The sequence below is a fragment of the Heterocephalus glaber genome, unplaced genomic scaffold, assembly GCF_053883595.1.
Source record: "Heterocephalus glaber isolate CG9 unplaced genomic scaffold, H.glaber_assembly_v1.0 deba00000347, whole genome shotgun sequence".
Taxonomy (NCBI): Eukaryota; Metazoa; Chordata; class Mammalia; order Rodentia; family Bathyergidae; genus Heterocephalus; species Heterocephalus glaber.
Genome location: NW_028258143.1, coordinates 3,680,474 through 3,706,448, shown reverse-complemented (window position 1 = coordinate 3,706,448; position 25,975 = coordinate 3,680,474). Strand labels below are relative to the sequence as shown.

Sequence of the window (25,975 nt, the reverse complement as noted above, 5' to 3'; positions counted from 1 at the left end):
AGATAAGGCAATAGCTTTTTTTCAGTTGTGTCTGATAGGCAAAAGAATAGGTAAAAGAATATTTTAATCTGCAGAATTAATAGCTTGGAAAATTCAGGTTCTTTAGACAAAGAGGCCTTATCTGTTAACATTAATATTGGCAAGTTTATTCTCAAAGAATTGCAAAATGAGTCTTTGAAGATGTGGTCATACATACATGAGGTAATTTATGTGAGGAAGTCAGAAATGACATTTATTATGTTCCCAGTATGTGCCTTACATAATGCTAGTGTCTTCCAACATACTTGCCAACCAACAATACATTAATTACTATCAAAAACACCATAGACAGTATCACTATCTACAGCAAAATCTTATTAGTGCCTTCTATGTTTCATATGAAGAGGCAATCTTTGGAATGTGGATGGATTAGTATAAATCCATGGACTCCATGGGGAAAATACTTTGAAGTTTATGATTTGAATAGGACAGACAGATGGTAGACCAGTATCTCTGTTGTCTTTCTAAAAGACAATGCATGTTCACAATATTGAAGTGAAGGCTAATATATACTTCATATATAATGCAGGCCAGCAAAGATGTCATCACTAAAGGATAGTGTTAACAAAATAATGACTGGGAACATTGTTAAGTAGTCACAGTCTCACATTGTTTTTCTAGTGAGAAAAGTCTGGTGCATAATGCATTCTTATGAGAGAATTTTCTCAGATGCCAAGACTTTACAGGCATAACTTCCATAAGCTTTAATGGAAGTTTCCTGCCAGCACCTGTTACAGTATAAAGTTCTTACTTTTCACACATAATCCAAGACTGACTTGGAACACTGACTTGGAAAAACTCAGAGCTAAGCAGTCTTACAATGTTTTCTCACGTATAATGTTCATCTTTTAATCCTTGGTCTCATATATGTATGTCCATGTTTCCCATTCAAATTTTTCCCACCAGAAAGGCTTCTTTCCACAAGCTTTTTATGGATAGGAGCAGAGAAAATAAATTTTATTAGGTAAACGTTTGGAAATGATAGATAATACAGAAATTTATTGAGCTAGGAACTATATTAATATTAGGAATCACCTCTTCCTAACTGAAAGTAATTCTATAAACTCTGGGTTTCCTAGCAGGCAAAAGAAAAACAGAGTACAATGTTCAAAAACTAATAAACACGGACTCTGAATCAAAACCGCAGGTTAACATAGCAGAATTTGCCCTGAGTGCCCTATCTTTACAGACTCAAATATGATGACTTCAAATACTTAACAGATTCTGCATTTAAACACCATGAGTAGATCAGCAATGTTTTTCACAGAGAATGAATGGTTAAAATAATTCTTTAAATTCCATATTTTTAAATTAAGTCTCATATTTCCATTACCAAAATAATTTTAAAAACAAATAAAACAATCATAGTGCTCTCATTCAAGTAAAATTGTAGAAAATTTCAGAGAAATGCCAGATTATGAACCACAATCTTACTTTTGAAAGTATTCGAAGTTCACTATTGTCTGAAATTTCTAACCCATGTGACATATTAGAATGAAAATGGATCTTTACATTCAAAAGTTCTTAATCACTTCCCATCATTGTCCTGTTTGACAAGATGATGGGCAGGAGGAATGCCTTTTACCTGTGGAACATTGTCAAATAATAAACTTTTAGTTCCATTTTTAGCACAAAATTTTATACCTTCTTTCTGAACAGAGCCCGAATGGAACAAGAAATAACGTCAAGAAAACAAATGGGGTTATATCAAATTAAAAGCTTCTACTCAGCAAAGGAAATAAACAATGAAGAGTCAACCTACACAATGGGAAAAAATATTTGCTGCTACTCTTCAGACATAAGACTAGTTTCTAGAATTATAAAGAACTTGAAAATATTAGACCTCTCAAACAAAGACCCATTTTTTAAAAAGGGCAAATGCAATGAATAGGCACTTCTCAGAAGAAGTACAAATGACCGATAAATACGTGAAAAACTGTTCAACATCGTGGGCCATTAGAGGAATGCAAATTAAAACAACACTGAGAGTCCATTTTACTTCACGAAGAATGGCTATCATCATGAAATCAAATAATAAATGTTGGCAAGGCTGCAGGGTAAAAGGACTTTTCTACATTATTGTTGGAAATGTAAACTAATACAACTACTATAGAAATTAGTTTGGAGATTCTTCAAAAAGCTCAAAATAGAAATTTCAGTCAATCTAGCTATTTCCCTTTTAGGATTCTTGAAGGAATTGAAGACACTGTATCACACTAAAACATGCACACCTATGTTTATAACAACACAACTCACAATAACACAATCTTGTGAATACAACTTACAATCTTGGAAGCAGCCTGAATATTCCTTAACAGATGAATAAAGAAAATGGAGTATTTGTTCATGATGGAGTACTACTGTGCTATAAAGAAGGATAAATTTGATTCCTTTGTAGGAAAATGGATGCACCTTGAGAACATAATGTTAAGTGAAATAAATCAGACACATAAGATGAACTATCGTGTCTCATAAGATGAACATATCATGTCTCATCATGAAAAATCTCAAAGTATAAATAAATTAAAGAGCAAAATAAAAGATAGATAATAGGAAACCAGAAGATAGGTCTTTTGCAAATGAAAGCGGGTCCAAGAGATGGAAGGCAAAGGGAATGAGGGGAAGGGAAGGGGAAGTAAAAAGAATTAATATGTATCATGTACATGTATCAACTTCCCATGATAAATGTAATTACTAGGCACTGCAAATAGGCACTAATGATTTTTTAAAAATTATACTTAACGTTGGCAGGTACCAGGGTTAAAGTTGGAAGGAGTCTGAACCCCTGAAAACCTGAGAAGACAGTTGAGAACTTGTCTGAAATGTTTAATAGAGTCAAAACATGATGTCTTAATAAGAACAATGCATTTGTCTTCTTTCTTCTTTTTCTTTCCTCAATGGTTACGTTACTCCATCATATCCCCTTGAGTCCTCACCTATCTGACCTCTGATATCCTCCTTCTGGCAAAGCTGCCTAAGGAAAAGTGTTTATTCACAAGCTTCAAGTTCAGATACCCTTATATCACTTTTCTGAGTATTACCTTGACTGCAGCTGCTTTAACTGTTATCAATAATTTAGCAATAAATGGTTTAGTCTCCTATTACAGCATTTTCAAGCACTAGAGCAGAGAACTTTGTTGTTTTGGTTTGTGTGACATGGCAAAGAAAGGGAACAGGGAGTCATATTGACACTTTTAAAAGCATGCTCTGTTTTCAAGCTTAATGCCCTCCTCCCAAGGGGTTTAGCTTGTAGAGTACTTTGCTCTTGAGTGAAGTAAGGTCAATTTTTTCTTTTGATATTCTGGCCAATGAATTAATAGAAATAGAAATGCATGTTTCTGGGTGTAATAGCCTTTATTAAGATTTATTTTGAAACTTGAAAATGGGTTGGAAATCAAGGACTTCATGAGTCTGCCATATTTAAGGCCGTATATGTCTCTGGCTGAGGCAAATGGGCTTTATGTGGAATGACTGTGGTGGATTTAAGGCCACTGGAGAGACGAGAGGTGTCCGATGGATGCAGTGATCTATACACAAGCAGCCTTACATACAGTGAGGGTTGAAGAGAGTGGCACTGTGGGAGAAGTTGCAGGGGTTGTGTTATCTGCTGTCCCCACCCAGAGAGGAGAAAGGCCTGGATGTCAGAGGTCTCGTGATTCCAAGGGGGAATGATGCACTTTTGGACAACATTTTAATCGGGAAAGCCAAGACTTATATGGATTTGAGGACTTCTGCTTAAAGTAAATTACACTCACCTAAAAGAAAAGCCATCGTACAAGTTGTTCTGGAAAGAAGATGCACGATTTTTTACAATTACACTGTGATTGAAATAACATTATGATTATAGAAATAAATCATGTTTAAAAATTAAATGCATATAGTCAACCTGAAACATATGCCCTTTGTGTCCCAAATCTGTAAGAACTATATCTGGTGTGTCTGAAAATAGTAATCCAGGCAGCATTTGGATGATGGCAATCAATCTTTTGAATTAGTTTAAAACCAATATGATACACCAACTTTCTTCTTTGGTTTTTCATCATCTTTGACCCATAATCTTCTATTTCTTGCCTATTCACATACTACACAAGTTATCTTTTGTTGTATTTACTTTCCTTTTAGTTAAAATGTGCTCTCAGAAAAAGATCTAGTAGATTAGTCCACACGAAATATATTCGGGGGACTGATAACATAAAATCCAGGATTTCACATTGCTAGTCTTCCATTCCTGTCTTCTATAGCACTTTAGGAGTCAGCTATAGTGACCAGTTATGGATTTTCAAACTCAAACTTTGATGGCCCATGTGGGCAGTAAAGAGATTAAGATAGTCTTTATTTACATGTCATACAGAGGAAAACATGAAACGTATTTGTAACTTGGTTCTTCACCACTTAGAAAATTACATATATGGGGTAGATACTCCATAAATATTATATTAATGACCATCAACATATATAAACCATCATAGTTTATATCTTTTTCCATTACAATGCATGAGAAAGAAATAATAGATGCTAAATATATAAATATATGCATATACATGTATATACACACAAATTTCAGTAAGACTTTCAATGTAGACCTACATGAAAATAATCACCCAGAAGCAGGAAATCTGGTTTGTATTACACTAGTGCTAGATGAGTTTTAATAAGGGAACAATTGGTATTGGAATGCCTTTTTTAAGTCCACAAGTAGTGTTCTGAGTAAGGAGAAGGTATGCAATTCTTGTGGAATGGTTAACAGCCCTCATGTAGTGAGAAATGAAGCTAAGAGGATAAGTCTCTCTTGAACCACTAAAAGAAACCTTTACCTAATACTCTAATTATAATGTGATAATAGAAATTCAGATAGCCAACTTTAGTACCACTGCTTGGCTTCCATCTGTACATTTCTTTTTGATATTCCTAAAATCATGAATGTCAATAGCATTGATCATCCAGGAGAGTTAGGGCTTCTAAGTAGAGAAGATGATCATATCTTATCAACTATATTTCAGAGACATTGTATTTATATGTCCATTCCCAGGCATAATGATGGAGTGATTCATAAAATACTTAAATTTTGAAATTGTAATGTGTGTCCCATGAAGATTTTGAATCTGATCTCATGGATCCTCAGACATCTTTCAACTAAATTAGAGATAAAAAATGAACATTCAAGGTTACTGAGCATATTTATGATACTCTCTAAATATGTTTCAACTGGAGCTATAGGAAGAAAAACCCACAGTTGTATGTGGGTTTTATAAAACATAATTTGTGGCATAATATTCTAGTGAAATAAATATTATTTTTGTTCACAAAAGTAACATATATGAGTATGTATGCATATACATAAACATACACATATACATACATTTTGTAAAATAGTTAAGAAATACATAAAATAATTTTTAAAAATCATTTTTAGCATCTATTTCACAGATAATCAATGCTACTGCTTTCAAAAGTAAGTTTTGTTACTTATGTAGACTAACTGTATTATATATTTTATATGTAACCCAAAACAATTTCTCCTCACTCAGTACAGCCCAATTAAACCAAAATCTTGGTACCCATTAAATTCACATATGTACAAACACATATATACATGTGCATGTGCATTCACACACAGCTGTGTATACTGTATCAATTCTGTACCTCCAAAGTCTAGAATTCTATTGCTACATAGAAGTACTTAGCCAGTGTTTGCCAAATTGCAGAAAATAGGATTCACCAATTCAAAGGTTTCCCATCCATTATATACAAAATTTATTTGTCCTTCCATTTTAACACTTTCAGTTGTAGTCCTGTTTGCCAAACAGGGAGGAATGTGTCCTAGTCCAATCCTTCTAATTAGTAGAAGTGTTAACAATACCCGCAGGGTAGTCTCTCCTACATTCTCCAAAAGAAAATAATAACACTATTTATGTTTTCTGAAAATAAAAAATTCAAGATTGCCAGCCTCATCCACTACGGTTAGAAGTTTCTTCATCTTTAACTGAAAAGAGGCTAATGACTAGAATTTCTTAAAAGTTTGAAAGAGAATCAAGAAGGTAAAACAAACTATCTGCCTGACATCTAAATAGGACTTCACTGGTGACCGGTGTGCTGAAACAAGTCTATATCTTGTCATTGTGCTTGGAATTTGCTTCTCTGGACCATTTTAGAGGCATCAGTACAGAAAAGCACTCTCTCACCTGACTGCTTAGCAGAGGCAGCCATCAAACTCCCCAGGAAGTGGCCAGCCACGGGTCTGAATTAGAGGCACCTCCCCAAAGAAGATCAAAAGTTATGCTCCACCAACACAGAGACACTGAGAAATGGTCGAATGTGTTCTAAATTAAACTGCCCTGGTGGTGAGGGGAGATCTGCCAAAATCTTTCAATTAATCACTTTTACCTTCAGGGCAGAGTTAGGCCTGAGAGTATTTCAATAGGTTTTTATTGGAACAGGGTTATTTCAGATATTAAACTATGTTGCACAAAGTAAAAATAATGTTATTTTTAAGTTGCTACTCTTGTTAAATAAAAGTTGGCAAGCATTCCTGGGGTCTGTATTGTGTCTGTGTGTTTGTGTATGTGTGTGGCTCTTTCTTGTGCCATAAGCCACATTGATTAAAAAAAGTGAACAGCAAAGAAATAGGTGGTAAATATATCCATATAATCATTTTCATTAATAATGTGTTACAAATAATAGAAGAAAAGTTTTAAGTGTATAATTCTGTACAACACAATTGAGATATTTTTTCCTACATCTTCAGCAGTAAGTTAATTAGAATCACCTGCATTTCCTTGGGTGGACACCAAATGGATTGCAAACAAAAACAGATTAAAATAGCTGCTGGAGCTCATGGCCTATAGATGACAAGATTCACAAAAAGGACAGCGATGCACTGAAAATGTTCACTTTTCAAACAGTTTTAGAGGAAATTTAGCTCTTGCGACTCCTCCATAAAAGCTGCCTGTAAGTGTTTTGCTGAAAGGCTAGAATGGCTTTGTTTCTGATCCCTTGATGAGTGAGAGAAATGTTTAAGAAAGATCACTTTACAGAGAGATTCAGGCTGAAATGTGATGACTGTGATTCAAGCCAAGCCAAAAATTACAGTTCAGAAGGAAAGGGGAGGGACGTGGTCTGGGAATCCATTTTCCCACATTCCTGAATCTCAGTCATCCCAGCCAATGCTTAAAAAAAAAGTCCAACGGAAAACAATGAGGTCACTTTGTTTAGATGTTTAAAGAAAAATAGGGGTGGAGGGGTTGAAATGAATGATGGCAAATATATGAATTTTAAATCAATATCTATTCCAAGTATGATGGGATCAAAGGCTAGTCCTTGTATGACTAGTATGACTTCATCGCGAAAGGAGGCATTTTTCAGTGTTTTCTTTTTGTTTGTGCTGGTAAGCTTTTTATTGCATGTCTTTAACTTATGAAAGAGTCTGTTACTAAAATTTTAAAGGGAAAAAAGTATACATGGACACACAGAGCAAATTGTATCTTTCCAGACTCCTAGCTTTCTATAGAAATAACATCTCTGTGAAGTTGGTTTGCTTCCCGTTATTGTCTAGACCTCAGATTATCCTGGCATAGTTGCTTGCAAACTACCAGATGATAATGGCTGGCCAAATTAGACTCTCTGTTCTTGTTACTCCTATTTATTTTAATGAAACACACTAAGCAAGTCATAATCCCCAAAAGAATGATTTATTTACATCAGTATGATCACAGCATAACATAACAATGAAACTCAAACATAAAAGAAACTCAAAGTATGATATGAGATGAACCAAATACAACCTCCCCGTTCGATATCTTCCAGCTATATGAAAGTTTCCTTCAAGACAACAGCCCTGGCTTTGTAATGGTAACCAGAGTCATTAGCTAAGACTTAGATTTTTATAAATAAGAAGAAAGAAACACAAGAGAATTTGTCAAAGACTATTCATAGGTAGCTTGTTGCCTATTCTCAAGAAACCATTTCTGTGGATCATCTTTGGTCTTTTCAGACAGTGGGTGCTATATCCAGTAAGATGGGAGAGTCAAACTCAGGGTCTCTCTCAGATCTTGCTAGCCTTGGGAGAGATTTCCAGAATGATTCTAAGATTTGTGTAATTTTGTAAATCATATTTATAATTATCATATAAATTTAGAAATTCTTTGTTGAATTTAGACATATATAAGGCTGAGTATGTAAGAAATACCATACCTTGACTGTCATTTACCAAATATTAAGTAGGGTGGACTAATGGCTTCAAGCTATCTGACATTAGCCACATTGGAACATTTTTACCTCTTTTCCATGACTCACATACCATTTAATAATCCATAGTTAAAAGGTGTGATTTTAAAAACAGTCAGGCAAGTAGTTGAGTCTGAGTGAAACATGAGTTGAATTAAATGCATATAGGTTATATGCAACAACAAGCCTGATTCACACAGGATGACATAAGAAATGGAAAAACAAGAATAAGAGTTTATACACTGCTGTCTACATGTATGGGCTTCAACAGGATAAATAAAAATCAGTGAGAAAGTCAGTGAGATGCTGTGGCCAGAACTAAGTATAAATATAAGGGGAAAAGTCCAATAGTACAGACAGACAATAGGTTATTCTTTACATGTACATTGGAGAGAGATGCCCTAATATCCGAGAGTTAACATTTAAAGAATTCAGTTAAATTATCTTCTACTTATAAAATGTTCAATATCCCCCTTAAAAAGAATTAGAGATGAGAAAATAGAAATTAATACAATACATAATTTTTCTTTATTTTTTCCTACCTCTATACAAAAGCACCAATACAATAATGAGAAAAAGCAAGATAGCCAACCCTCCTCACCCTCACTTACAGCCCTCACACTTACCAGATACTACTTTGACCTTTGTAATGTAAGAGTGATACCGTGCAGAATTATTAAGGAGACAGTACTGGTAGTACACTCAGTTCTCAGAATGTTTTGTCCTTCTCTCCCAGTTTTAAGTTTGAAAGAATAGCAGTGCTATTTCCCAGGTGTCCAAGGTTGGTGAAGAGAACAGCAAATATGACTAAGAGTAATAAATAAATATTTTCATTAGGGCACTTAAGGATTTTATTTCCTAGTATTAACAGGTTGTGCTGATGGAGGGGCAGGAGAATGACAGCATTTGACTGTGACCTTAAACACTAAGTGTTTGATAAAAAGACCTTGAAGAGAAACCTTTTTATAATTCAAGAGTTTCTATATCCGATACCACCTTTTCATTAATTCTATATTGTTTTCTCTATTGTGTGTACTTTCAGTTTTAAGACATTCAGTTTAAATCTGGAATTCACCCTTCTTTAAGACACTGACTATGTAATGCAACAGCTCATTGGTAAGCATTGTAAATTCTACACCATTTTCAACAAAGCACACCCTTCTCGGTGACCTCCTTTTAGTTTAACATTTTTTAAAAATTAGCATAAATACTGTATTTCTCTTTTCCATATTTTAAGAGAACAAAAATACCTATCCATGCAAATCTTCTACAAATACATAGTAGATGAAAAACTCACTTAGGGTGATATAAGTAATAAAAAAAAATGGACTAGTGAAATCTATGCAATGATTTTAACCAAATCAAACAAATAAAGGGAAAAATTGAAAATAGGTATTTTGTTATGGGACTTAAAAACCAAAAATTTTTTGGAAATAGTAAGAACTCATACCAGAGATAGAAGAAAAGCAGGGCAAAATACCAAATGAGAAGAACATAGAGAAGAATTGGTTTAAGAAAGAAATAGAAAAAAAAAAAACAGTAATAAGGGAACAATGATAAAGGCATCAATGATGATAGAATTTCTATAAACAAAGAAAAGGACAGGATGAGTAAAAAGATACTAAAACTCGACACTGTGTTAACATGATCTCCCAAAATTAAATTGAAAACACATAATGAGTATTTTAAATACGCACATTTTAATCTCTCATTACTTATATCCTGTGCACCAGTAAAAATTCTTATTCAGCAAGCTAATGAAACTTTGATTTTAAGCATTAAAAATTTTGTCTTTATAAAATACAACATACACCTCCCATTTGCTGATGGACTGAGAAAACATGTCCAATTTTGTTTTGCTCAAAAAATTCCCCTTGGTACATGGTGGTACAAGTCTGTAAGTCCAGCTTCTTGGGAGTTGGAAGTAGGAGAAGCAAAAGTTCCTGTTCAATTTGGGTGGCTTAGTGAGACCTTGTCTCAAAAACATAAAACAAAAACAAAAGCAAAGAAAAGCAAAACAAAAGGCTGGGGATGTAGCTGAGTGGTAGAAGTCCCTGGGCTTAATCCCCAATAAATAATTCTTTAAATACCAATGAAATAATAAAAAAGATATGTTTAAAAAGAAAAGAACCAGAATGGTGCTAAAAACAGAAAAGGTACCATCAGCAAACCAAAAATACAATTTCCAGAAAGAGCAGATGGGATCAAAAAGTAGATAAATTAAAGCAGAAACAACACTATGCCCAGACATCATAATTAGGCACAATTCTTTCCAAGGATGGCCTAAAGAATATCTAAACTTGGAATCAACAAATAATAGGAGCAAAAATTGACAACAGGGCTAAGTAAACAAAGTAATTTATGAAATAATAGGGTCTAACTTCTGGGAGAGCCTGATCCCTGGCTTTCTGTCCTGTACCACTCACTACCTGTGGCAGCCCTGTGAGCCTGAGCACATTCTCTGAAGGCTGGGGAGGAGCTGGCATCTGAGAGGAAAATGGTGGAGATGAGGAGTCCTGGATCCTCCTCAACAATAAGAGGCAATGTAGCTGTAATGCTCCACACACAGAGGAAACACAGGTTGAGCATCCCTTATTCAAAATACTAGGGGTCGAAAGTGTTCAGAATTCTTTCAGATCTTGGAATATAGTGATAGACGTAATGAGCTATCTCAGGGAAGGGAACCAACTCCAAACACGAAGTTCATTTATATCTCATATGTATTTATGCACATAACTTGAAGGTAATTCCATGAAATACTTCTAATAATTTCATGTATGAAACAGTTTCATGGCATGGAACTTTCCATGTACGGCATCATATTGGCCCTCAAAAGTTTCAAATTTTTGAGGATTTCAGATTTTTGGATTAAGGTTGGTCAATTTATGCTATACTACCCATGATAACTGCTTATTCTATTTAATTGTATCTTTCAATCAAAAGTATAACCTGAGGTTTGTAGAACTTCCATCCAATATCCTTGATTCAGAGAAAAAAGGCAATAAATGGAAACATGTATCTAGCAGTATAAAAAATCTTTTATGGTGGAAAAGACCCAGATGTAGAATATTTCTTTTTTTTTTTTCCTCCCGCTCCCGTCCCTGGATGTAGAATATGTCTGGCTGAACTTTTCTGTTGCAAATTTAAGGAGAAAAAAACTTTTTTAAAATCTCTGAGAGAAAAGCATTTTACCTGAGAAGCATCAAAAACCTATTGATATCACCCTTAATAGCAAGGGTGCTAGAAGTTAATGAAACATATATTTTTTAAAGTTAAAAAGTAAAAGATTATAAGACCAAAATAGTCAAATCAACAATCAATTATGAAGCAAAGGGAAATATTTATTGAGATCATAGAATAAAAAATACCAATCATATGTTTTTATGAGGCAAAAATAAAATTCTTGAAAATAAACCCAAGAAAGGTTAACAGCAGTACCCAAGAGTGGAGTGTTATTAGCAGGTTCCGGCCTAGAGCTGCTCTGTGGAATGTGGTACTCACTAGACACATGAGGTTCAGAAACTCGAAACAAAATTCAGCCTCACTTGCAGCCAGTGACTACTGGTTCGCACTGCAGGTGTGCAGGACATTTTCATCACTGAAGAAAATTCTACCAGGCAGCACTTAACTTGAGGAAAAGAAGAAACCAAGAAAAGAGGACATACATTTAATCTTTTTTGTTTGTTTGTTTTGTTTTGGTACCGGAGATTGAACTCGGGTCCTTGAGCTTGCGCAGCAGGTAGCGAAACCACTGAGCCAAATCCCCAGCCATACATTGAATCTTAACTGTTAGAAGTTTTCCTTTAGGAAACAAAATTTTAATCCCAAACCTAATTATACCCTTTTTAAAAAATAGAGACTAATTTTTATCCATATATGTCACAGAATATTTATAAAGAAAAAAATAAAATGCTCTAAACTTTGAGACTATAAAACAACAGTAATATAAGGAATAAAACTGGGAAGTGGTGCTAGAAATGAAAGGGAGAGTCAATGCATTAGTTTATTTATATAGGACAAGTGATTTTGATATATTAAAAATGGAAATAGACAAATATAACTGATAATGAAGAGAAAGAAGATAGATAAGTAATAAAAACTATGAAGGCATTAAGCTCTTTATCTTTTCTGATAGGTCAGTAAGGATCACCTAAAGGTAATGTGTTATAACCAGAAATATGATACATTAGTATAAAATGAGTAACAATAAAAAGAATCCAAACAGGGCGGTTAAAAATGACTATCTTCGGAAAGCAGGTTGGGGCAAATGCTTCATCCTCACTTCACAGTCTTCCATGTTGTATAATTTTGGTTTACACCACGGAACTATATTGCCCTTATAGTTTAAAAAATCTATTTAGAATGGTTATTATCTATAAAATAAAAGCAATCTTGCCATCAAAATTGTGTTAATTCTTTCCAAGGTGATCCTTCTTAGGAAATGGCATGAATGAACATTTTACGAGAAATTAGCAATAATTAAATAACCCTGGCACATACAGACACAGCATACATTCCAATCCTTGAGGTGGAGTAGATATTAAATATAAAAATTTAAAATTATATTCTGTACACTCAGTCACTGAATTTAAAGTGTACGAGCAAATTAATCAGCAATAAGAGCTTGGAAACACTTTCAATTTAGAGAAGAAGGAGTAGGTCTGAATGACACAAAGACCTCCCCTGATGCCAGCTCTGAACCCAAACAAGATTTTGGAAGGACAGAGAAAGTAATGTGCAGTTGAGTGGAGGCAGTCTAAGTGTTCCTGTGAAGTGGTTCTTGCCAGGGGAAAGCCAGACGTCCAAAGTATTACAAGAATGACTCTTCTTGCAGTAGCTCTGGCCTCCTAGGAATTAGGAAGCACTATAAATCTCAGGAGAGGGACTGTTTGCAAAATTTCCAGCTCATATTTGCAGGCTCCAGAGGATCAGATGCATTTTGTTATAGATCAGAAAAACAAGTAGGCTTTTAGGATGCATATCTCAACCAGAATCAAATTCCATGTCTCCCATGGTGTGTCCATAATTCAGGATATTAAGCATGCTACTTAATCCACAGTTTGCAACTACATTTAACAGGCTCATCTGCATTGTCAAAATCTGCCCATATTTTGGCAAATAAACCAGTCAACTCTGGACACAGTGCTGGTCTCTAAGATCTCTTTTTGGAAAATTTCTAAGATTTATGGTGGGAATTACTTATGACAGCTGCATTCTTTCCACTGGGTTTATACCACCATTTGGTCTAATAATTCTTAATTGTATGACTATCCTTGTTTAAGCTTCTTTAGAAGAAAAAGGATGGAAGGGGCTTCAAAAGTCTCCTACAGGAATATCCAATGATTTTGCTAATGGTAAATACTGTTTTGAAAGATGAGAAAGTCAGTTGATGATGAACGTAGAAGTAATATTTCAGTGAATGTGGATTTATTCTAAAAATGTTTCATTAGTGCTGTTAATGCCATTGTGATGAAAAAAATAAATGTACAATGACTTAGTTTCATTGTGTTCCCAAAGTATTTTTAGCTGAACAGGCAAAATTTCAGTCAGTGTTCCATCATGTTATTTTCTTGAAAGAGGTAACTCTCAGAGTAATTTGTGTCCAAACTTCACTAAAGCATAACGTGGGTACCTTGAAGACATTGCTCATTTAAAAATCATGCAAAGTCTAATTATATTTCCAAAATAAGTAGTTTCCAATCCAGCAAGGATAATGTGGTCACGAAGAGGATGTCCAAATCCACCAATTTACATTGATTTGGTTTGGCTTTACTTTCAAAGTTCTTGAAATAAAAAAGGATGACACGTGAATAATTGTAATTTGGATAATATTCCCAGAACTTTAGGTTTGCCATTTTGAGAGTTACTCAGGGAAAGGGTAATCAACCTCAAGACCATACCTACATAATTTATAATTGCTAAAATTCACTGATAAGTTCCAGATTATTTTGCAAAACGTAATACCCTCCTTTTTAATATGTACTTTGTCATTTTCACTCTATTTGTATAATTTAAAAAGTATGATATCAGGGGAGCATGAGCCATTCAAAGCAGGAGCCACTCATGTCAGAGATGATTATCATTCGGGAGATGTATGGTGTTGATATCTCTGAGTCTGAAGGGCTTGGAAGTTGTGTCAAGTTAGACTCACATTGCATCTAATATGTTTTACTTTACTTCTCTTGCTTTCTGGTTTCTATTTTAAGCCACAAAAAGTTTCTCTGCTGTGACTCAGTTCTCTAACCGCAGTGGTGGCACAGGACTGAATTAAGCCCCTGGGCTCTGTCATCAGTGCCCCCTCTTCTATCCTCCCTCAAAGATGGGTTATTAATTTAGGATGAGGCTGCTTTCTGTGCACAGTGTGGTGTTTTCCAATTGGTCCTATGAAATGTATCCATTTCATACTACTCTTTCTAATGTTTTTGATTATTGAAGTTAAGGAAAAATTCTACTGAAATTTCCAAAAAGCCAAGGGGAATGTTTCTTCTGTTTTAACTTCAAATATCCATAAGAGAAAAAGCAATGTTTTCGATACTGGGAATTTCAGCATTTGAAATACAGTTTGCAACTCAAGACAACATAAGCATTTTAATAGTTTTAAAAGAATATTATGGGAGTCTTGTCTTCAAGATAAAAATGCACTTGATTTTATGCCCAACATAAAGGGGCAGCATATTAAAATGAAGTTTAAGTAAGATTGGGATTTGCAATAAAAATTTGTAGGAATTCAAATAATTTAACTTTTCTTTGACCTCTCATAAAGGCTTAACTAATTAGGGAAACAAGTATTAATTAAAAAGAAACATAGAGTCAACTTTTCATTTTTATTGCAATAGATATTAATGTACTTTTCCTTTGTAATCATTATCTTAAACAGGACTAACAAATGATTCTTCTAAAAAAAAGTTAGGATTTCTCATGAGAAGATATAGACCCATATATTCCACTGATTTTTTTCTAATTTCTAAGATAATTTTTCTAAATGTTTTCAAAGCAAGTGATTAACTTTGGGAAAAATATCAGGACAATTTTCATTTGGTCTAACTTTGTTGAACCTTTGCTAGGTTGTGGTCGCAATCAGTGACATTTTATACCACTCTTAATTTTGAATGACCTTTGACTATTTTTAAACCAATGCTATCCCCAAAGACCCCAAAAATGTAATCAAAAGCTTTTTTTCTATAGACAATACAGGGACACTAAGAATGATTTTAGAGAAATCAAAAGTATTGTTTTTAGTGCCTAAAAAGTGTTTCAAAAAATTAAACGGAAAACCTTTGAAAGGGACACACTTGCTTAATTGTACAAATGTCAATATTTTTAAAATGTTACCGGTTAAAAATAAATACCTGAGTTCAATCCCCGGTACCAAAAAAACAAAATAAAAAATTAAAAAAATTAAAAAAATAAATACCAACCTTCTGGCGCCTGCCTCTCAAGCGCAAGGTCCCGAGTTCGATCTCCAGTACCAAAAAAATTAAATAAATAAATAAGGAAATAAATAAATACCAACCAATATTTAATGATAAGGGAGAAAAATAATTAACACATTATTCACACATTAAACTTAATATTCTGTGCATATATACATAAATGTAAAGGCAATTTGAATCAATACTAAAACTAAGAATCAAATATTAGAAAATTTTTAAGTGAGATGATAGTCCCATTGAGGGTGTCAGGTGCACGCTGTCAAGAGACTGGAGTACCCTTAGCTTAATGGAACTATTTTGTGCATCAAGAAGAAGGACTATGTTTGATTTTTTTTTTTCAATGCCTGAACCTTAGAAATTTTGACCACTTACTAACGGGTGAGTAGCTGCGTTTAATTCCTCACAATCCATAGTTCTCTGGAAGGATGGAGTCTCAGAAATTTAATGTTTTTTGTTCAATTCATCTAGAACTACAAAACTTATATCCAGTAATATATTTATTAGTAGTTATTCAATTTTTTCCATCACTGTCTCAAGTCATTCTACAGTTTCTTACGTGGAAGAATAAAAAGCATGATTATTCTAAATGATTGTTCTAAATTTTGTCATTAAGATCAGTGCTATAAATTATGTTTGTTTGTTTGGGGTTTTTTTGGTACCAGGGATCGAACTTGGGTCCTTGCGCTTGCGAGGCAGGCGGTGGAAACACTGAGCTAAATCCCCGGCCCTAAATTATGTTAATCTACCATAACCTACCAATGAAATGTTTTCCACAATGGCAGTGATTTTCTTAATATAAAGCATTTTAAAAATATAGACTCAGATAAAGCACTGAAGGAGCTCACTTCATGTCTGTAAAAAGCCCTGTAAAGCATTTGTTTCCTCCATTACGGCAGTGATTTCACCCAATTTATTTAATACTATTATGAATTACAATGATTAACCCATGGAATTTTCTCAATTTCTTAGACAAAGTGCTATGAATCTCACCCAGGCCTCTCTGAAAGCCTACAGTTATCAAAGAGTACACATTTCTGGCATTATATTATAAGTCTTTGTTTTTAATTTTCCTATATCTCACTCTTTCTGATAACTTGTCAAAAAATAACTAGATGCTATAAATAAATGTGTCCAAAAAAAGTAATAGATCTTCAAATCCCCTTCCAAGTCAACTCATTTTGATGCCCAGTTCTAAAGTAATCTGAAACTAATATCACCATTTTGGCAAAGATTTTATTTATTTTTCCCTCACTAACATAATACTACATTACCTACTATATGTCAAAAGTTATCTAACTAGTTATACATCTGGATTAGGATTTTCATTCTATAGTTTGAAATAATTAGAACAAGGTATGCTAGGCAAGCACCTTTATTTACCTTTCCATAAAAGAGAAGTAACATACATATACGGAGAGGTTCTTTTTATCGGCTAGTTTGATTGCTATATTTTCATTGAAATTAACTCTATAAAATGCCACATAATCTCATGGTTCCTGTACTTCTTTTGTGGTTCAAGTAGACAAAAATTTGTTGGTGATTAATTGCCACTGAACTTTTGAAGTTTGCTCAGTTTAGGATATAGAAATTTGTTTTATCTGTGAGGAAGAGATATTTAATAGAAATTTATTACTCTCTTACTTCTTATATTTATTGTTTACCATCTCAGTTCTTATATGCATTAATATAAAATATGCGCTTTTATTTTCAGGTCTGGATGTTGATGGGATATATAGAGTTAGTGGCAATCTGGCAACAATACAGAAGCTAAGATTTATCGTCAACCAAGGTAAGTGATTTCTTTACTTCAGATGTTTATTTCAGTAGTTACATCTCTAACAATACTTCAAATTCTGCACTGTGTGTACTGTGAATAAATAATGATAGACACTTTAAGGAAGAGAGAGAAAGTTGAAGAAATTTTAAAATTATCACCAAAAAAGTGAAAGGTATCCAGTTTATATGGAGATAAATATAACAAATACAAACTAATAGTTTATGTAAAATAAATGATGAATGCAACATGGCAAGCTAATCGCAGAAGAAGGAATAATAAAAGAAAGCAAAATAACCCAGTTTTTAAAAAGTTACTGGCTTATAATAGGCACTTAACATATGTTGATGAAAGAAAGCAAGAAATATAATAGTAGTCAAAATCACATATTAAGAAAATATATAAATAGGAGGAGAAAGAACCTAAAAATTAAGAAATTTATATGTTATCAAAGAGGTGAAAATTAGAACAATGAGGTATGCCTACACACTTATTAAAATGAGTAAAACCTTAAACACAACACCAAATACTTACTAAATACAAAGCAACAGAAACTCATTTCTGGGGAAATGGAAAATGGTTTAGTCACTTTGGAAAACATTTGGCATTTTTTATTAAAAGAAATATATTTTACACAATTTAGCAATTGCATTCCTTGGTGTTTACCTGGATGATTTGAAAACATGTCCACACAAAAGCCTGCATACAAATACTGACAGCAGTTTTAATCATGAACTTAAAGGCAAGGCTTGAGGTATAGCTCAGTGGAAGAGCACTTTTCTAGAATGCATGAGACCCTGAGTTTGATCCCCAGCACCCAATAGGGGAAAAATGAAGGCAAAAAGTGAAGTGCAGTAAGTGAAATAGATGAACAAGTTGTGATCATCCATATAATGAAATATTACTTAGTTATAGAAAGGACTGAGCTATTGAGCCATGAAAAGACTTGGAGGAACTTTAAATGTATATTGCTGAAGAAGCCAGAGTGAAAAGACTATACAAGGTGAACTGTATGATATTGTGGAACAGAAAAAAACTGAAACCATAGTAAAAGCTTAACAGTAGCAAAGAATTTGAGGAAGAGGGAGAGAGAGATGAACAAGTGTACTGTTAGAAGACGAGATTCCAAAGAACAGTTGAAAAAAACCATATGATGCTGAAATTGTAAATTCATGTCATTATATATTTGTCAAACTCATTTTCCGGGCGGGGTGGTACATGCCCATAGCCCTAGCCACCCAGGAGGCTGAGGTAGGAGAAACACTTGACCACAGGATTTCAAGAACAGCCTAGGCTAAATGGTGAGACTGCATTTTAAAACAAACAATGAAAACATAACATATACAACACCAAGAGTAAACTCTAAGGTAAACCATGGATATTAATTAATAACAGTGTATCAATATTAACTCATCCGTTGGAACAAAGTTAACCCACGACTGTAAAATGTTAACATTGAAAGTGAGGTGAGGTATATGACAACTCTATGTACTTTCTGCACAATTTTTCTGTAAACTTAAAATTACTCAAAATGATATTAATTTAAAAATTTAAAAAGTAGGAAATGAAAATCAAGAAGTCTAAAACATTGTAAGGTGACATTTTAGATACTTCATACACTGTATAATCCAACAAATGGTATAGAACCTGACTTTCATTATGTTCTTGATATTTTATTAAATCTTTTTGTAACTTTGTTCCTTATCAGCAAAAGGAGTCGGGGATGGGGTAATGCTTTGGAAACATTTGTGAAAATTAAATTAGATAACATCCATGCATTCCATTAGTAATGTATCCTATTAGTCTTCCTTGCATTTAAAAATAGTAGTGTCTTCAAAAAAAAATTACAAAAGTCTTTATAGTCTGAATGCCCACCTGACTTCTGGATCTTCTAAATTTCCTTTGTAATAATTTGAATATGAGTCTGGTTAGGGGGTGATGGTGATTAAAACCAGGGACTTATGCATGCTAAACAAGTGCTCCACCACTATGCTACAACCCTAACCCCTTCTCATACAATGTAAAGCAGTACTCCCATATTTGCCCGTCGTATTTCATAATGCCTTTCTATACTTTCTTCCCTGTACTTACAGTATCTTTCTATCTTTTCCTTCTCATTGCCCTTATCAAAGATTCCTGCCTGGTAGATTTCTTCTCATTTTGTTCAAGGGTTATTCCATGAATATTTTCCTTCAGGAAGGCTGAAGTCTAGGGGTTTTTTTCCCTATGTTCTCATTATGCTACTTAACTGAACTTAAAATAATATATTCACATTTAACATTTAAATTTCCTTCTAGTATAAGACCTGTAGATTTCATGTCATCATTTAGAGAGAATATAATCAAATATACCCAGTGAGAGTATTTCAGAAACATTAAAAATTGAAAGTCTTGGTATCCAAAATATTGTGTAATGGTTGAAATGTTTGTCTCTTCCACAAAATAGAAAAGGTAGAACTTGAGTCATCTTTGCATTTTTTCCCATTAAATGGTACTAGTTCTGGGACCTCTATACAGGAAGTTTTAAATTTGTATTTGTTTAATTCTGTGTGTGTGTGTTTGTGTGTGTGTTATGTAGGTAGGAGAAGTATTAAAACTGCCAAGCATTAAACTCTTTGTGCCAGTTAATCTTGTCAATTTGGCTGGATTAAGAGACTCCTGGAAAGATGATTGAATCATGGGGACCTTTACTCATCAGTGGATTAACCCACTGATAGTCATAGCTGAATGTTCCCTGAGGAAGTGGGACAGTTGGAGTTAGGTCACTGGGGTGTGCCTTTGGAAGGTATATCTCTTGCTGGCACTGTTCCCATATGCTGTGCTTCCAGGCCACCATGACATGAGCTGCTACTCACTATGCCCTTCCACAATAATGTTCCTACCTTGCTTCAGCTGTCCATGGATACTTCTGAAACTATGAGTCAAGTTAAACCTCTCCTCCTTTAAGTTGTAGATGTCAAGTATATTGTCCCAGCAATAGAAAAGCTGACCGGTGTATTTTCTGTCAATTCTGCTCAGATTGAACCACTCTTAAATTTGACCTTAGTAGTTTTAGACAGTTGCTGCATGACTCTTGTTTGTGAGAATCTCAACAGTTCTGCTTGTTGACTAATGCAACACTTTGCTTTTAAGAATTTCTCTCCTTTTTTGGACAAAAACTCTCCTTAACTTTGCCTCATTTGTTCATATTGGACTGACCCATCCATTGGACTGACCCAGGATGCCGGTTCTGAGGGTAAAAAATGGATAAAATAGTGTCAGCGTATTTCATTCCTGCTTAAACCAGCTAAAATCATTCCTGTAATATATTTCATGTTGAAACCATATCCTGATTGGGATTCTAGACAGCTGGGCAACACATTTCTTCTACAAAGACAAAAATCTCAAAACAGAAGTCATTCTAGAAACAAACATTAGTTGCATTTCCTGGCTTAAAAATTATTCTCAGCAGTTTGAAAAGACAAAAAATCTGTAATGAAAGTATGAATCTGTCCATCTCATCTTTTGCAATCCAAAGTTCAGCATCCTATGAGGGTTTGTAACTATTTATGATTCCACAAAAAATTGACAATGTAAACTTTACAGAGGCCTGAGTTGGTACTGGGTAGCACAGAATTGTCAGTAAACTGTCTCCCTGGATTATAGCACTGTCAAAATGCAACACATTCAACTCAAATTATGCTACATTAGGGCCTTTGATACTGGTGAATTTGTCCAAATTGTATTGTGGAGTTTTTTTAATTAGATGATAAATGAAATGTGTGTACCAGCCCCTTTCAAAATTTGCTAATTAGATTATACTTTGAATGAGTTTTCTGGACTAGTCCCATAAGCTTCTTACTAACACCATACCTTCCCTTCCAACCACCCAGGGCTCTAACAGGAGTTCAGACCTAGTTGAGAATCAGTGCTGAAAACAAAGAAGCTGCACATACGCAGGTGGCCTCGTGTGTGTGTGTGTGTGTGTGTGTGTGAATAAAATGGTGATGCAGTGATGGTTTCATGAAAAGAATAATGTACTGTGCAAATGAGATGCCTAGATTTTTGTAGCCTAAGAGAGAACATAAGTGCTTTTAGCATATTAACACTTTTTATCTCTTCCATATTCACTTACATGATGTTTCTTCTTAAGGAGGCTCTTTTTATAAATAAGTAAGTCTTATCCACTGTTAGATCAGATAAATGAAAACTGATATTGTAGATTTTCAAGAACAGTTGAATTGCAATTTATGTGTTTCACTAACTTTCTTGAATACTATAATCATCAGCAATTCTAAATACACCAGTTGAATGATTCAATTTGTTTTGGTTTTCTCTTTGACTCACTAAATCAGAAGGAATTAGATACCCTTATTATACTTCCAGATCAGATGACATATAAGTTAAATTCAAAGTGATCATTTTGAAAAGCATTTCCCAATTAAAACTAGTAATGATAATAATAATTATTAATGTAAAAGTAACAAATATTTCAAAATTTATTATGTGCCAGGCGCTGTACTGACTGCTTTACATATGTAATTTAACTTAATCCTTTCTTCAACCTCATAATATAGGTAAAATAATTATTCCCATTTTTTTAAAGGGAGAAACTGAGGCTCAGATGTTAATGTCCTAGAGTCAAACAGGATATAAGTGAGGGAAGTGCTAGATCTCAGGTCTCTGACTGAGCCTGTGCTGGAAATCATCATCATAATTCTTCATTTCTCATTCATCGACTGATCGCACCCTGTTAAATGCAGAGATCCGTCTTCTTATGCTGCACGCACTTGTTTGTGACTTTCAGTTTCCATCTTGGTTCTCGATATTTGTAAGTGACACAACTGGAGTCTACCAAAACTTGTTCACAAAGAGAGGTGCTTGGGAAAATGCCAAACAGCACAACTATGAAGAAGCCTGGCACTGAAATTCTCTGTGAAGCCTTATGTGTCTATGTTTGTACCAAGGAACTACTTTCACACAATATTCTGTTTCAGCCTTGAGGAAAAGCACCAAGGAGTCTCAATTTATTGAGCTGTCGGTGCATTAGTGCACAGTGCACTGACTTATCTGTTGAGTTTGGTGACAGCTTTCAGTGACATTTTACTGATGCAACTCTTCTGCTCTATGCAGGAATCCCCTAAAGAAAACTGGTCCGTGACCTTAGATGTCACCCTGTCATCAGCCAATGTCATTGCTTTGAATTTTCAGAATGATCTATGACCTCCTGACGGTTTTCTAGCGTGGGGGAAGTTTTGCAAAGGACAGACTTCAGCAAGGAGGATGCTGCCTAACTGTCTTGAGAACTTGTGACAGTAGTTCTTGGAAATCCCACCAGGCTGAATCCCCCTCATCCCTACATCACCACTTGGGTTCAACTGCCATCTAGACTTCTTGTCCAAACTTCAAATTCAATTCAGATTCTGTTTGGGATTACTTAAACATCCTCTTTCACCTTTTCAACAGAAGTAAGAGAGATTGGCATTCTATTTGGAAAATATCAGCTATGAAGCTTCCAAGCCCTGAGCCAATGGGAGAGCTATGAAGCACTATACTATGAGACGGACTGACTGGGAGTTTTCCAGACTGGTGTTTCTTGGTGCTCAATCACAAGCATTTCCTCGTAACTGTTTGCCTGAACTGGAGGAAATTGCTTCTTCCCAGGGTTTTAGACCGATATTCCTTATATAGACACAAAATTTAAAGGAAAATAGGGACACTCTCGACTTTTTCAGTTTCATACCAGGAGGAACAAAATAAATAAATGTCACAAAACTATAGGACCAATAATCCCATGTATGTGTGAATGTGCACATACATGTGTGTTTGTTTTAAGCAGAGTAGGGATTTTTAAAATTAATGTATAGTTTTGCCCTTTGTCTATCTTTATCTACTCAGATTTTATTTCATAACAGTAAAAATTAGATATTGGCTCAAAGAGATAGATTTTCTTATTTTGAACATCCTAAGAATAAGCTTCATTGAAAATAAACTGTTGGAAAAATAATCTTATGTTAGTAACTATACCTAAATTACTTTCATATAGATTGGTACCTTAAAGCAAAGCATTAACTTTAGTAGCTATCCCTGTGCTTTTCACATTATTTGTAGCGTTAAAATTGAATAAAGGATAGGGAAAGTGAGAAAGAATGTGAACAATTGGCAGTTTTATCATGAAATAGCAATTGGATGAAACAGAAAAAGATTTGGGAAAAGATTTCAAAACTTCTAGTTCTATTTTATTCTGTATCAAGTCTGTCCATTTTGCTATTGAGTTTATATTGCCCTCTTATTATTTTTTAAATGAGTGTTTCCTTAAGCCTACTTCACTCTCACCACCAACCACAGCAACAACAAAACAAACTGTGTTGTTTGCTTTATCCCATACCACAGGGCAGTTTTTGGTAAGTCGAATCATTGATATTGCACCTTTTGGCTTCCATGTGACAAGATTATCTTTTAACAATGATTTATTTTTCCCATTAAAGTTGAGAAGATTACTTGATCATAAAAAGGCCAGAGTCTAACATTGTTTAGGCTTTGAAAATTTTCTTAGACTTCATTTTTTATCTCCACTGAGTCAAAGAGTTCAAAGATTATTGATGATGAAACTTGTATCACCTTTTAGCTGCTTAAGAAAATGTATAGGCATTAGTAAATAATCCTGAGCACAGAGGTCAAAATAATAAGCTCTTCGTGTTCATACACATTTATACAGTTTCTACTTTGTACATTTATTGCTGTGTTTTCCAATAACAAGTTTATGAATTCTTTTAGTTGCTATAGTACACATCTCTGGCTACTTATTTTTAAACAAAATTGTATCATACATTTATTGTGAGTTATATTCTATAATTCACTATAAAACAACAGCAAACAACTGATCTACAATCTGGTAAAAAAATAATAAAGGCAGAGACCATCATATGTGGAAAGAACAGTCATTAAGAACTGAAAGGCCTGCCTCCTTATGTGAATCCTGAACTGTTTGTGAATCCTGAACTGTTTGTGAGTCTAATACAATCTATGTTAAGCCCTTTCAATTTCATACTCTTCATTTCCAAAATGGGAATAATAATGAAAATGTGTGGAGTTTAAAAGCTGAATCAACCAAATGATAATTAGTATTTAATAAAGATAACAATAAATTAGATGAAATAAGATCAGTGTTAGGTTACTTAGCAATAACATAATACTAAATAGTAATCAAATATTATTTTGCCTCCCATATGATTCCATTTTCATCCATGATAATAAATTCATTTCCAGAAAGAAAAAGTAAATATATGAAAACTTTGGAGTCTCCATGTTATCCAGAAAGTGATCTTATTACTACCCAAATACACAGGGTTTCTGGATTCCTAATTTCCTTTGGTCAATAAATTTTGGTTAGACAAGGTAAGTGAACTCTACTGAAATTTTAGGTCTTAATTCACTTCTGGATTTTTCATATAGATTTGGCCACTGCATACAGAAAATAAACCAATTAAATTTATGTAAGTGGTAATCCCTAAGAAAAACTCTCTAGGATATTGATAAAATTCCACCACCATCATCATTATCCCAAATCATCATTGTCACCATTAAAATTAATAAGCAGTTATTAAAAGCTTAGTTGGAAAATATACTAAGCTTACTTCTGCTCTATGTTCTGTAGCACTGGTTCCTAACCTGAATTGTACATCAGAACTGTATTGCTTGTCTACTGCTGCCTGACAATATTACTGCCAACTTAGCTGCTTAAAGCAATACAAATTTATTATCTCACAGTTTCTGTGAGTCAAATGTCTGAGCACAGCTTAGATGAACCCTTTGAAAGGTTGCAATCAAGAGGGTGAGCCAGGAGTAGATTCTCATCTGGAGCCTCGCCTGGGGACAGGTTCACATTGTTGTTGCCATCACTGAGTTCTTGTGGGTGGAAGACCTCAATCTATCACTGGCTTCGGGCCAGAGGCCTTATGAACCTGTCCATTGGCCACCTCACAATATGGTAATTTGCTTCATCAATGCAGCAAGGAAGAGAGATATTAATAGCAAGGCAGTCCTACAGAATATAGTCATGGAAGTCATATCACATCAATATTTCTATTTTTTTTTGTTGTTTATTTGTTTTGGTACTGGGGATCAAACTCAGGTCCTTGCACTTGCAAGGCAGGCAGTGGAACCACTGAGCTAAATCCCTGGCCCCAACATTTCTATTTTCTATTGGCTAGAAGCAAATTAAAGCTCCCACACACATCTGTGAAGAGAAGATTACACAAGACATGAACACAAGGAGAGGGGTTTTGGGAGGACATCTAAGAGTCTGTCACAAGAGTCAAGTGCTGGAAGTTTTCAAAAATAAAGATTTTGGAGCTCACTCATAGTAACTCCTATGTAAAAAGTCTTGAGTTGGAGCTATAAATAAGTGTGCATTTTAAAATAAAACTCCCTAGGTCTGAGAACATCTACAACTTCTAGCTAATTTTGGTATGGATTCTAGTGGAAATATGACTTAAAAGGTGTGAGATATATAAGGTTTAAATTTG

The 25,975-nt window shown here is 34.3% G+C and overlaps 1 protein-coding gene across 2 annotated transcripts in view; it reads left to right on the top strand.

The window, feature by feature from the left end:
• Nucleotides 1–25,975, top strand: part of Arhgap15 (Rho GTPase activating protein 15) — a 609,508-nt gene that overhangs the window by 385,747 nt on the left and 197,786 nt on the right. For both annotated transcript variants that reach the window (XM_021237176.2, XM_021237181.2), the window contains one exon: nucleotides 17,407–17,484. In XM_021237176.2, the coding sequence (XP_021092835.1) occupies nucleotides 17,407–17,484 (78 nt within the window). The remainder of the gene's footprint in view (nucleotides 1–17,406; nucleotides 17,485–25,975) is intronic.